General features: G+C 28.0%; 1 protein-coding gene across 1 annotated transcript; it reads left to right on the top strand.

The window, feature by feature from the left end:
• The first annotated feature begins 2736 nt into the window (after positions 1 to 2736).
• On the top strand, positions 2737 to 5026 carry LOC110628764 (cyclin-D1-1). Its single transcript, XM_021775565.2, has 5 exons — positions 2737 to 3720; positions 3799 to 3885; positions 3983 to 4298; positions 4386 to 4501; positions 4703 to 5026. Exons 1-5 carry the CDS (start codon positions 3487 to 3489, stop codon positions 4862 to 4864), a joined length of 915 nt encoding a protein of 304 aa, XP_021631257.1. The 5' UTR covers positions 2737 to 3486; the 3' UTR covers positions 4865 to 5026.
• The last annotated feature ends 8638 nt before the right edge of the window (positions 5027 to 13664 follow it).

The raw sequence follows: 13664 nt of genomic DNA on the forward strand, positions 1-13664 counted from the left end.
ATATTAGCCGTGAATATTTATTTTATTAATAAAAATAAAAATTTTAAATTTATTTAATAAAAAAATATTAAATCAATCGTGTTTAAAAATAACTTATTTATTTATATATTATGTAAAAAAATCATATTTGATTGAAAAATAAAAAAGAAAGTAAAAAATATTAGTTAGGTTTATTTTACCTTTTATTTTATTGAGTTAAAAAATAATTAAAAAATAATGTTATAATTATTTTATGGGAAAAAATAATTTATTTTAGAAACATTTATAATTTAATTTTTAAATATTATTATTATTAATAAATTATTTTTTTTTATCAACGAAATAATTTTTCCGTTTATTTTCACCGTTAAAAATATAATAAAAGATCAAATTATCCCCATCTCCTCCTTCTCCTTCGATTCTTTGATTTTTTTTTAATTTTTCTTTTTTTTCTTTAAAAAGGAAGAGAAGAAGGCGATTCTTTTCCTTTTTCATTATCATCTTCTTTTCCCTCTTCTTTTCTTTTTTTCTTCTTTTTCTTCTTCATCATTTTCATCTTTTTTTTCTTCTTTTTTTTTGAGGAGGAGAAAGAAACTATTTCGTTGACGAATAGAAACAATAAGTATGTTTTAATAGATTTGAGAAAAAATAAAAACATTTTAATATATCTGAAAAAAATAAAAACTTTTAATATATTTCTAAAAATGTAGAGATTACTTTATTAATGATTGTAATATCTATAGACTAAATAAAGAGTTTTATTTGAGGGTAAAATTAGGTTTTAAAAATATTCTCTTTCATCCCTCGTCTATTTATGATTGTAATATCTAGAGACTAAATAAGGAGTTTTATTTGAGGGTAAAATTAGGTTTTAAAAATTTTCTCTTTCATCCCTCATCTATTTTTAATGAAAAAGAGAACGAAAAAATTATTTCGTTGACGAAAATAAATGACGTTTTAATAGATTTCTGAAAATACAGAAACTGACTTGTTAATAATGACAATAATTATGGATTAAATAGTAAATTTTCTTTTATTTTAACAATTATTAACTGTTTTAATAGTTATTTTGACCGTGGTTAACCAAAAATAATTTTTCGTAATTCATTCTCTTAACTTTTAAATACTAATATTTTGATTAGAGTAAAAGATTAAACATTATTTTTAAAATTATTGTCAAACAGACCCTGTAAATATTATATAAATTTCTTATTTTTTTATTAGGCTATTAAAAAAAAATTAATATTTATCGCCTTTAATATTTATATCCTAACTTTAAAATTTTGAACAATAAAATCCATCATTTTATATTTACCTCAATTTTAACCATTTATTATAATCAATTTTAAAAAAATTTTATAATTCATGTAAAATTATTTTTTAAAACATCTATTGAATAAAAAAAATCTAAACCTTTACATTTTATATTTATATCTAAAATTTTAAGTTTTGAGTAATAAAATTAATATTTTTCAATTTCTCAAAATTATAATCAATAAAATTAAATTAAATTTTAAAAAATTAATGACAAATTATAGTTCCTAAAATTTTATATTAATAAATATATATTTCTTTAATTTAAATTTTATATTGAAAGTAAATTGATTTTATGTTTATCATGTGAAATATTAAATAAATATTTATTACAAATAAAATTTTCTCTATATAAAATATCACATATAAATATTATATATTAAAATATTTCATTGAATGGTTATACTCACTATTATAAATTATGTACAATAAAAAATTATATTTTATATTAATAATATAAAATAAAATAAAATATTATATATTTTAATATGTAAAGTTATTCTTTTTATAATTTTTATAAAAATTTAGATATATACCATATTTCTTATAAATTATTTAAAATATTTAATACTTTTATTTTATTCAGCTATATATCAAGTAAATTTGCAATGCATATTAATTTATTAACTAATATAATAAAAAAATTATATTTCGTATCAATAATATTAAATAAAATTAAATATTATATATTTCATACTATAAATTTTTATATTTTTAATTTTGATTAAACTGCAAATGAGAATAAAAAGTAAACAATGAAATTAACAAAAAAAATGTTATTGAAATAAAAATATTTATTTTAAAAACTATTTTATTAGTCAATTAAAACTTTAGAGACTATATTATAATTTTTTTAATAACTTTTCAGATTTAATTTAATTCTATTGATCATAATTGACAAAATGAAAAAAATTATTTTTATTATTTAAAATTTAAAATTTTGGATATAAATATAAATTAACAGAAATATTTTAATTTTTTTATTTAATAAATCTTTTAAAAAATAATCATGATACGGAGATTAAAAATTATTTGATCAAAATTAATTAAAATAAATAGTTAAAATTGAGGTGAATGTGAAATAATTTACTTTTACTATTTAAAATTTTAAGATTATAATATAAATGTAAAAAATAGTAAATTTTTAATTTTTTTTAATATTTTTTTTTATTTTAGAGCTTCAAAAAATTATGCTGGGCTTGATTTATTTAGAGGCTTACAATAAGTCTACTTGTGATAAGTCACACGGCCCATGTTTGTAACCTGTGTAAAACGTGCCCCATGTTTCGCGTGTTTCAACGAGAAAATTATAGAATTTATAGCCACAACCACTGTAATAAATTCTGAAAAGTACTCCGACACCAAATTAATTCTTAATTGGCTATATCACTATGCTTAAAGAAATGAGTTACTTCAAAATTTTGCCACATAGGACTTCTCGACAGGAGAACTACAATAATTGAAGTAAACAACTCAGACATATTTGGAAGCACAGAGGTTTTTGCAGGGAAGGAACCAATACAGTTGGGATTTAGACACGATTTTGTCTCTAATTTTACATTTTTCTGGTATTACACAGGTATTTCCAGTCTGTTGGATTGAGTGTAAATCCTGTGTAAATCCTGCTCAGACCATATCGGTGCACTAAGAGGTAATTTGCTCTATTTATAAAGATCGACTCTAGTAACTGAAATTGCTGAATCCTCGATCAGAAGAGAATAGAACCGAATCACTCATCTCGACCTAAGAAAAAAGATATGTTTCATGCATTTTCAATTTGTTATGCAAGAAGTTGCATCATTTAAACGGAAACAGAGTATCTCTCCTGAACTACTGCTAGAGACAATACAAATCCTTCATTAATTTTAGATAAAAAGATAGCAGGCTAAAGCTTACATCAACTTTCTGCCAACTAATCCCTGATGCTGATGTAGATCTTTTAGCCATGTAGTTGTAATCTACCCTCAGACTGGCCCTACAGGAATTTTGGCTTGTCCCCAAGGAAGCTTCATGCACTTCCATCGAAGCAAGAGGCATGCATAACAGTAATGTCATGTTAACATCAAACGTATAATTACATCCATCTTCAACTAGGAACTTGACAATGTTAGAACTGAATAAATTTTTTCTTTTCTGAAGCTTTCTTCAAACGAAGATTTTTAGTTTCCATTGGAAAAACAGTCAGATCATACAATGTCTGTTGACTTGTACTGCAATGAAGTAGCTAGTGAATTTGTTTCCTCGGAGGCTGACATTAACCCAGTTGAAAGTCTTTCTTCTAGTTTCCCAATTGACGACGAGAGCTTCATTGATAGTATATTCGATTCTGAGCTTGATCAAATGCCGGAAACCCAGTTAGTTACACGATTTCTTGAGCTGCCGGAGATTGTTACTGCTCGTCAAGATGCAGTGAATTGGATGTTAAAGGTGGTCACCAGTGTTTTTGTGTCCTAGTTTTTGGGTCTCCTTCTAGATTAATGGGAGTTCTAACTTTCAATCTTGCAGGTTCAGGCGTACTACCATTTTAGGCCTGAAACTGCATGTCTCTCTGTCAACTATTTGGATCGTTTCCTCTCATTTCATACTCTGCCGGTAATGTTATCTTAATTTCATCAATGCCTAGTTAATGTTGACGTATCTTCAGATGTCCATACGCAGAGCTCAAGCATGTAATGATGATTTTGTGCAGGAAGCTGGGAAAGGATGGCCCCTGCAGCTATTAGCAGTAGCATGCCTATCAATAGCAGCAAAAATGGAGGAAACAAATGTGCCGCTGCTCTTAGACTTGCAAATATTAGAACCCAGATTTTTATTCAAGCCAAGCACAGTTCAAAGGATGGAAATTTTGGTTATGGCCAGACTGAAATGGCGATTACACATCATCACCCCTTTCGATTTTCTTCACTATTTCATTGAAAAACTTTCATGTCCCAGTTCTAATTTTAACGGTAGTATCCATTCTGTTCTTTCGCGTTCCTCCGATCTTATCATCAGCATACTAAGAGGTAATAGTTCCCGGAGAAACCTCAGTGTCCTTTTTCTTCCTTTCATGCTGTTAGAAAAGTTAAAAGTTTTTATGGTTTCTTCAACAGTGATCAATTTCTTGGATTATACCCCATCTTCAATTGGGGCAGCTGCAGTTCTATGGGTAACTAATCAAACTATGGATGACCCAAAACTGGGGTGCCTTCACAAGAGGGTGAACAAAGTAAGTGCCTTCACAAGGAGAATAAGTTGTACTAATACAAAACTAATCAAACTCATGTTTTGTCCTTAACTGCTAACTATGTCCTAATTCAAGATTTGAAGTAATAACCACTTTTGCCTTGTGGCAAAATGGAAACTTCCCATAAGAGACAATGGGATTTTGTAATAATGTCAGCTAAGAGCCTTGAAATATTGGGTGCAGGATATGGTGAAAAGATGCTACAACCTTATTAAGAAGAACATGTCTAAATTGTCACATTGTAATAAAGTGCTTAATGTGACTATCCATGCAAGATGCCATGCTAGAAAGTTCTGCAACAAGGGATTCAAGTCAAGCCACAGCTCGCCTCCAAACAAGTGCTAGAAATTGTAAGTTGGAAACCCATCAGAAGATTTGAGTTTGCTTTTTAGATTTGCCAATTCTTTCTTTAATAAAAAAAATTGTAAGTTTTCTTTTTTTTGATTTTGTGTTTGTGTGATTCGATGTGAATAAGATTTAATATGATAAAAAAAATTATATTTACACTTAATATTTTCATTACATGAATTGTTGAATTTGCTTTAGAAGAATTTGGTCGGTGGGTTTAATTTGATAGTGAAAGTTCATGAGAAGCACTAAAAAGAGAGCCTTCTGTTTTGCCTTGATACTAACACTTCTGCATACAAGCAATAGAAGACAGAAACTAAGGAAGGATCGTAGGTGCTTGCAATTGGGACCACCAATCTCACATAAAAAGCTTATATTTAAAATTTTGTAATATTATTTTAATTAAAAATAGGCCCACCAAATAATGTATGAAAACGTATTTTCATATCTTTTAAGGGTTTAGGTAGGATGTAGAAGACTCCTTTTAACTGGGTCCAGCAGATCTTGATAAGAGGTCTCCTTTCCTTTTTTTTTTTTTTTTTTTTTTTTTAATTATTATTTTCGTTTCTTTCTTCTTTTCTACATTATTTTTTTTGCACTTTCTATTATTAGAATTTTAATTTAAAAATTTTAAATTTAAATCCTAATAAATTTCTGAAAAAGAAAATTTTCTCACATGAAATAAACTTTTCAAGCCACATGCCCTTCATCAATTGGAAATCCCTCGTAGCATGAACTCAAATTTTTTCTCCTTGATTGCATTTGTTATGTTTTCTTCTTCTTTTTTTCCTCCAAAGATGAGATTAATTGTTAATAAGTGGCTGAATTAATGGTAAATAAGGCTTAGGGCCAGAAAAAAAAATAATTGAGAAAAAACATAAGCTATGGGGTGAGTGAATGGTAGAATAAAAATGAATAAATTAAAAATTAAAATTTTAATAATTATAAAAATTAAATTGAATCGATTTTATATAAAAATGATTTAAATTAATTCGTTTTGATTTGATTTAATCGGTTAAATTTTTTGATGAATTTTTTATTTTTTATATTTTATTTTTAGTGTTTTAAAATTTAATTAAAATATTTTAATTTTAATTATTATATAATATTTTTATATTATAAAAAATATATATTATTAGTGATTAATTGATTTGATTCGATTTTATTAATTTTTTACTATTAAATTGATCTAAAATTTTTTTTAAATAAAAATTAAATAAAAAAATAAAAAAATTAAATTTTAAAATTAATTTAATTCAATTAATTTTTTCAATTTAAATTTACTATTATTTATTTATGTCGTTTTATATAAGAAAATTTTAAATGTTTTTAAAAAAATAAAAAATAAAAAATAAAATAAAATAAAATAAAATAAAATAAAATAAAATCCAATGGGTATTTGACCATGAGAGTGGCACACTTTGCTTTGCCATGCCTTGTCTGTGATGTGGCCGAGGAACCTTCGATTCACGTCTTTCTCAACTGTCCAGAGCAAAGGAGTGATAGATTTTGGCGAACCATCCAATCAGGGGCCAGCCGAGGAATTTCTTGCTGCCCCGTTTGGTTCATAAGGGCAGAAAAAATCACCAGTCTCTTTGTGCTGGTGGATATTAGATTGGGGCTACTTTTATGTGGGAGGATAAAATCCACATAAAACTATCTTCTCCTGCTTAACTAGGATAAAATATATATATATTAAGATTTTATTTATTTCATGAAAAATATTTTATAAAAATATTTTTTGATATTTGAAATGTTAAAAAAATTTAATTAATAGAAAATATTATTCTGATTAAAGAAAAAAAATAAGTGAATCATCTAATTTGAAATTAGAGAGAAAATCTCTCTCCAGGATTCTTCTTTATTTCTGCGGCGTTGCTCCATTTTCTTTTTTCATAGATTTGTAGTTTTACTATTTTCCTTTGTAGTTTTTTTTTGATATTTTATCTTCCTCATCCAGGTTAAGCTTCGACAATCTATATGTTGTTCATTTTGCATGGATTTGAGTAAGGTTGAGTACGGTTTTTAGGTTTAAATCGAATTAAAAAATTATATTGAACCAAATCAAAATAAGAATCAATAATATAAAAATCAAACCGCATCAAATCAAATTTATTTAGCTATTTAATTTTTATTTTAATTTTTTTATAAAAATATATTATACCGAAAAATCGATTTATTTATATATATAAAAGTTATAATTATATTATAATTTTAATATATAATTTTAATAATGTGTTTTATACATCATATAATTTTAATAAAATTAAACACATATTATTACATAATTTAGTTAATTGATTATAATTTCTTCTATTTAAATAGATTATATATATATAATATACACACTAATAAAATGATATTATTAGAATATAAATTATTAAAATAATTATATATATATATTTATAATCGTTAATAATTAATCAATTATTAAATATTATATTTATAATAGTATAATTTAACTAATTTAATTAGTTAATTAAAATTCATACTATTTAAATAAATTACGTATTTATATTACTTTAATATTATTTAAATAAATACTTTAATATTATTTAAATTATATTAATGGAATATAAATTATTAAAATAATTATATATAAATTAATATGTATATGTATTTATAATTATTACTAGTAATTATATATATATATATATATATATATATATATATATATAATTATTAAATATTTTAGTTATTAATCAATTATTAAAAATTTATAAAAATATAATTCAATTATGCTACATTCTATTTAAATAGATTATATTATACATTATCCCTATATTAATAGTAGAGGTGAACATTCAGTCGGTTCGGTTCAAAATCGAACCGAACCGAATAAATTAAAAACTAAATTTTTAGGGTTTATAAAAACCGAACCGAACCGATTTTGGTCAGAAACCGAATCGAACCGAACCGGTCTGATTCGGTTCGATTCGGTTCGGTTTGATCGGTTTTAATTTTTAATAAATTTTTTATTTTTTACACTTTATTTTTAATATTTTAAAATTTAATTAAAATATTTTAATTTTAATATGATTTAATTTCTCTATATTATTGAAAAAACATATTATTATCACTAATCGGTTCGGTTCGATTTTTTCGATTTTTTCCTGATCAAAACCGAATCGAATCGAAATAACCGAAATTTCTAAAATTAAAAATCGAACCGAACCGAAATGTATAAATAACCGAACTAAATTTTTAAATCGGTTCGGTTCGGTCGATTTTTTTGGTTTGAACCGAATACTGCTCGCCCCTAATTAATAGAATATAAATATTAAAATCAATTATATACATATATACTTTTAATTATTATTATATATATATATAATTGTTAACTAGATTATATAATAATAAAATATAATTTGATTAAATTAAATTAATTGTGATTATTTAAAAAAATTATTAAGATAAACTACATAATTTTACTACGTAATTTAATAAAATTATGTAATTTTATTATAAAAAAATTAAATACATTTTAAAAAAATAAATATATTTATAACATATAAGAGCAATAATAAAAACTCATTTAATTGAAATTTATTTCTTGCAGAAACTGTGTAACAAAAATTTTAAAAGTTCAATCGAAAAATTTTGTATTTTTTTCTTTTTTTTTAAGAGTTTAGAAAATGAAAAGATTATATTATATTTGATTGTTTATTTTTTTTTATATATTTTAGATGAAAAAAATTATATAATAGTGTGATTATTTGATATTATTTTAAAATTATAATATAAAATTTATTAATTTAATATAAATAATATTAATAATATGTTATAAATATTTAATTATTTCGATTAAGCCTAAATTTTATTATAAAAATAAAAATTTATACTAAAATTAAAATTAAAAAATAATCGAGACTGGAATCGAATAATAAGCGCAAACACATAGAACTATATTCAAATAGTAATGAAATCGTATTAAAATTTGATTTTGGTTCTAAGAAATTCAAAAAAACCTTACTTTCTTCGGATTACTATGCCTGCAAGAAACTGTACGGAAATTAAAACCGCACACCCCTAGTTCTAGTAAGCCTTATTTGGAAGCATCCACTCTTTTGGTTCTGCATCCTTTTGCCTATTTGTATTCCAGGAGGCTTCTATTTTTTTTTTTTTTTTTCTTGGCTTGGGAGGGTCTTCTTTAGCCTTGCACAGGATTTCCAGAATCTTTAACCTTCTCCTTCTTGTGGTGGATGGTCGATTCTAAAGGCAAGAACGTCGGGTGAGCTCTTCTCCGCATCCCTTCTCAGCTTGACCATGGTGTTCCATTTTTCCTTTGCTTCTGTGCTTTTTCATGTGATGGGATTTCTGGTTGTGATTGCATGTGCTTCTTTTTGGATTTTTTATTCATCGTTCATCATCAACCGACTTGTCTCCCTTGTCGACTTTTTGATAATCTGCTCACTCCAGCAAGCTAGGGTACACTTGGGCTTGATTGTTTCTTGTAGGCCTTGGGCCATTTTGGTTAGTTTGTATCTTTGGTTCTCTGTTTATTCCTAAAGCTTCTTTAGTGGTTTGGGTATATGGTTTGAGCCAATAGGCCTTATGTTTGTATTTTTTAGGCTTAATACAACTATTTTTGAAAAAAAAAGAAAAAAATAAATCATTTAAAAGGATGGCTTGCTTCTTGTTTATTTAAGCTTCATTTTCTGGGTTCTCTCTAGGTTGGTTGCTTGAGCTTTAGTCATTTTATTTTCTTTTGGGCAACCTCTCGGCTCCCTTCTGATGACATGTTGGGCTTTCTTGAACCATGCCTCTAGAATATTACCTTGAGGAAGAAGAAACATCGTCCACAATTTAAAGAAAAGGAAACAATTGGATTAGACTCCTCGCTAATCCTGCAATTTACCATGGTTAACTTACGATTCTAGGTTTGTGTAAAGATCAAAGACGTTGTTGCCCATCCCAAACTCCAAATTTTTTTCACATGCAGCTTGGATTATAGTACAGGAGACAGAGAGAAACCATCAAGATCAAAGGCCTCAAACTCCATTACCTATATCCGAAGGGAAAAACAAATTTCTTAGCATTGGGATGCACAACAGATTTTTTTCCATGAAAAAAAAAAATCTAGTTTCCAATCTAAGATAAGGAAGCAATAAAAGCATCGGAGCTGGTCTTTAACTCTTTCCCACAATTCAAAACGATGCCGATGAGGCGTTACACCTTTTTAAATTTGAATTCCCAGATTCATCCTCTTTCTCAATAAATTTCAAATTATATAAAAATTTTGATACGAAATATTTAACTTAATAATTATTAAAAATTTTATAAAAATTTAATATTTAATCATCAATTTTTATCATTAAAAATAATTTTATTTTTATATTTTAAAAATTAAATTATTTAGTCCTTTCAACTTTACTTTTATCACACATTTAAATTGTTTTATTTTTTTTTTTTTTCAGTTTTTAAAATTAAATAACTATTTATTCATTTAATATTTAATTAGTTATAATTTCGCCTCTCAATTTTGTAACCAGTTATATTTCATTCTTCATATTAATCTCTTCATCTCTATTGCTCCCCTTGTCTCTTTCTCTTTTTTATTTCTTTTCTCTTTTGTGAGAGAGGAGATATAATAAAATTAAAATGAAAATATGATTTTTTAAATTAATTATAAAATTAGGAGGTAAAATTATAAATAATTATAATATTTAACAATTAAATAATAATTTAATTTTAAAAATTAATAAAGATGGATAGAACGATAAAATAATTTAAGAGACTAAATAATTTTATTTTTAAAATATAAAAAACTAAATTATTGTTAGTGAGAAAATTAGTAATTAAACTATAATTTTTTATTTACTGTTTTTTTTTTAATTTTGTTAATGAATAATTTATTATTTAATTTAATAAAATCCATAATTAATTTCTTAATTTTGAAACGTATTAAAACATTCTTTGTAACAGCCCGGAAACCGGTACACCTCTTGTAACAGCCCCAAACTGCTCGGCACTAGGATCCAGATCGGCTTAAGGCCGCCGGGACCCGTAGTAAGCCTCTAGACATCCTGAACTCTAGGTATAATCCCATACATGATCAGCATTTTCATAAAAACTTAAGCTTTTTCTGAAAGCCTTACTAGATGAGTCATCAAGCTAGCTGTAAAAACATATCCGCTTTGGGTCAAGGGATTGAGACCCTTTCTTCCCTCACGGCCATACATACTTCAAACCATTAAAACATTTCATATAACTTGAAAACATTCTTAAAACATTTCTTTAACTTTCATATTGATCATGCAAAACCAAGGGATTTACCAACACTAGGCAAAGCACAACTCTATACTATACATCACACATACTTTTCTTAGCTTGGCTCTATCGCTTATAACATACTCATTACTCTTTCCATTCATCATATTCTTGAAATCCATAAGGACCATACATCAAGTCCATCTATCATGTCCATTACTAAGCTAAACAAGCATACAAAACATACATAGCATTACATAACATATCATCTCTTTAACAACTTCCTTACATAACATCCACTATAACCATAAACATACACATCGAGCCTTACTCAAACATAAACAAAACATAACTAAGCTATTACAACCAAACATGGCAACCCATGCTTGAACCTCTTCTTTCCCATAGCTCTATCTGACTTACTTTGGCTTACTTACTCTGGCCCTGCAAAACTGGGGTTAAGGGAATGGGGTGAGCTACAAGAGCCCAGTGAGCAGAAACTAAAAACATTGGCTTTAATTCCTCCCTTTTTAGGTATATTATTATTCATTTTATTTTATTTTATTCTTTCTTTTATTTCATGCTTTCATGAAATGCGTCATATCACAACGAATACACATCAACATTTCTTCCCCGCTTGAGTTCACGCTAGCAATCTCTTCCTCTTGCGGGTGATTTTAGAGGGTTCTCGAAACGTCCTTCCCCTCAGGGTTAGACATGACCCCAACATTCCCTCTGTCAAAACTTGGCCCCGAAGGAGCTCTCATAGGGCTTTCCTACATGTACTTGCCCGACTGACAAAGACTCATTGACAGACTTACGGGCTATTGAGGTCGCCTTGGTCCACCCATCTCATCATATAATCAACAATTTATGCAATGCGTCGCATTCGTGAAACTAGTGCAATCATCCTATTACATATAAACATGATGCATGCATATGCTTTAGGTAATTGAATTCCTTAAAATAAAAGATGCATTAGACATTTGATTCTTAAAAAATAAAAGATTTAGTTAGTTCTACTCACCTCTGGCCGACGCTGACTGACTCGGCAACAGCTAGCACTACTGGCCTCCTCGGTCTCTCGGGTCCGATCCTACACAGGTGGACTCGAATGAGGTGCCAAACATACTCTAAACAACTCATAAACATACCCCCAAAAACCCCTCTAAACATCACTAAAACATGCATAGGAAACACCCAAGAAACGGCTGGACAGGGCACTTTCGGCGGCACCTTCGGCGGCCGAAAGTCCCTTCCAGAGACGAAACTCGGGTAAGTTCGGCGGCAGGTTCGGCGGCCGAAACCCTTGGACAGAAACGAAAGTCCCTCCTTCGGGGGCACGTTCGGCAGCCGAAAGACTGCCTCCCATGCAGGTTCGGCGGCCGAAACTCCTTTCGGCGGCCGAACCTGGTCCCCTCTGGACGACAGGTCCGATTCTGCCAAGCCAAAAACCAAACTCAAAACACCCCAAATCCTTACATACTCTCTCCCAAACATGCATACTCACTCCCACATGCATAAAGGAGCATAAACTAACATAAACTCCTCAACACAAACATCACATAACATACATTGGGTATAAAGCCCACATAAACCTTAAACATGCATTTCTACCCACTCTCAACCATCAAACTCTATAAAACTTACTTAAAACTTCATTAAACATAAGGAAAAGCAAGGATCTACACTAACCTCTTGGAGATCGAGGGTTGGTGTGACCCGAACCTTGGAGATGTGGAGGAAACTAGCTCCGAGGTCTCCAAGCTCCAAGTCCTTGATCCAAGCTTAAAACTCTTCAAAACCAAGAATGAAACTCATAAAAACCATAGAAGATGAAGAAAAACGTGAAATCGACCAAGGGAGGACATGAACTCACCTGGGCACGAGAATGGGGAGAAAACTCGCCCATTTTCGGTCTGAGGCCTTTTATAGGCGACCGGCTGAGCCACATTCGGCGGCCAAACCAGCACCCTAAAGTCCCCCATGTTCGGCGGCCGAACTTGAGGTTCGGCGGCCGAACCTGGTTTCTGCCCAACTCAACTTTCGGAAGCCAAAAGTCCATCCGAAACCATCTCATGTTCGGCGGCCGAACATCACCTTCGGCGGCCGAACCTGGGTTCTTCCTCCTTGGCCTTCTTCTCTTCAAAACTCAATTCATTTTCATTTAAAACCATGAAATCATGTGAAAACATTTTAGAAAACACATTTTACCCCTCTAGAAACCTCTGGCATATTCAGAAATCTAGATTCCAACGGAGATTCCGCCGGAAGGTAGAGATTCCGATGCCGGAATCTAGCCGGGTATTACATTCTTGATGTATTAAAAAATATTTTATTAATTTTAAGTATTAAATATTTTATTATTTAGTGTAAAATTTATTAGTTAATTTTTTTATTTTATAATAACTAATTAAAGTATTTTAAAATTTTTTAATATTTAACGGTTAAAATTAATAAAAAATAATTAATAAAATTTTTAAACTATAAAAATATTATTAATATATTTTTTAAAATTAAAAAATTAAATAGTAAATTTAGATTTGTAAATAAATTGAGTAGAATTGAATTTTAAAAAATTTAAATT

Source organism: Manihot esculenta, chromosome 12 (assembly GCF_001659605.2).
Source record: "Manihot esculenta cultivar AM560-2 chromosome 12, M.esculenta_v8, whole genome shotgun sequence".
Taxonomy (NCBI): domain Eukaryota; kingdom Viridiplantae; phylum Streptophyta; class Magnoliopsida; order Malpighiales; family Euphorbiaceae; genus Manihot; species Manihot esculenta.

Coding starts and splice junctions, on each gene's coding strand:
- LOC110628764 (XM_021775565.2), top strand. CDS start 3,487: ATGTCTGTTGACTTGTACTGCAATGAAGTAGCTAGTGAATTTGTTTCC. Junction 3,886..3,982: donor TCTCATTTCATACTCTGCCG/GTAATGTTATCT, acceptor GATTTTGTGCAG/GAAGCTGGGAAAGGATGGCC. Junction 4,502..4,702: donor TTCACAAGAGGGTGAACAAA/GTAAGTGCCTTC, acceptor TATTGGGTGCAG/GATATGGTGAAAAGATGCTA.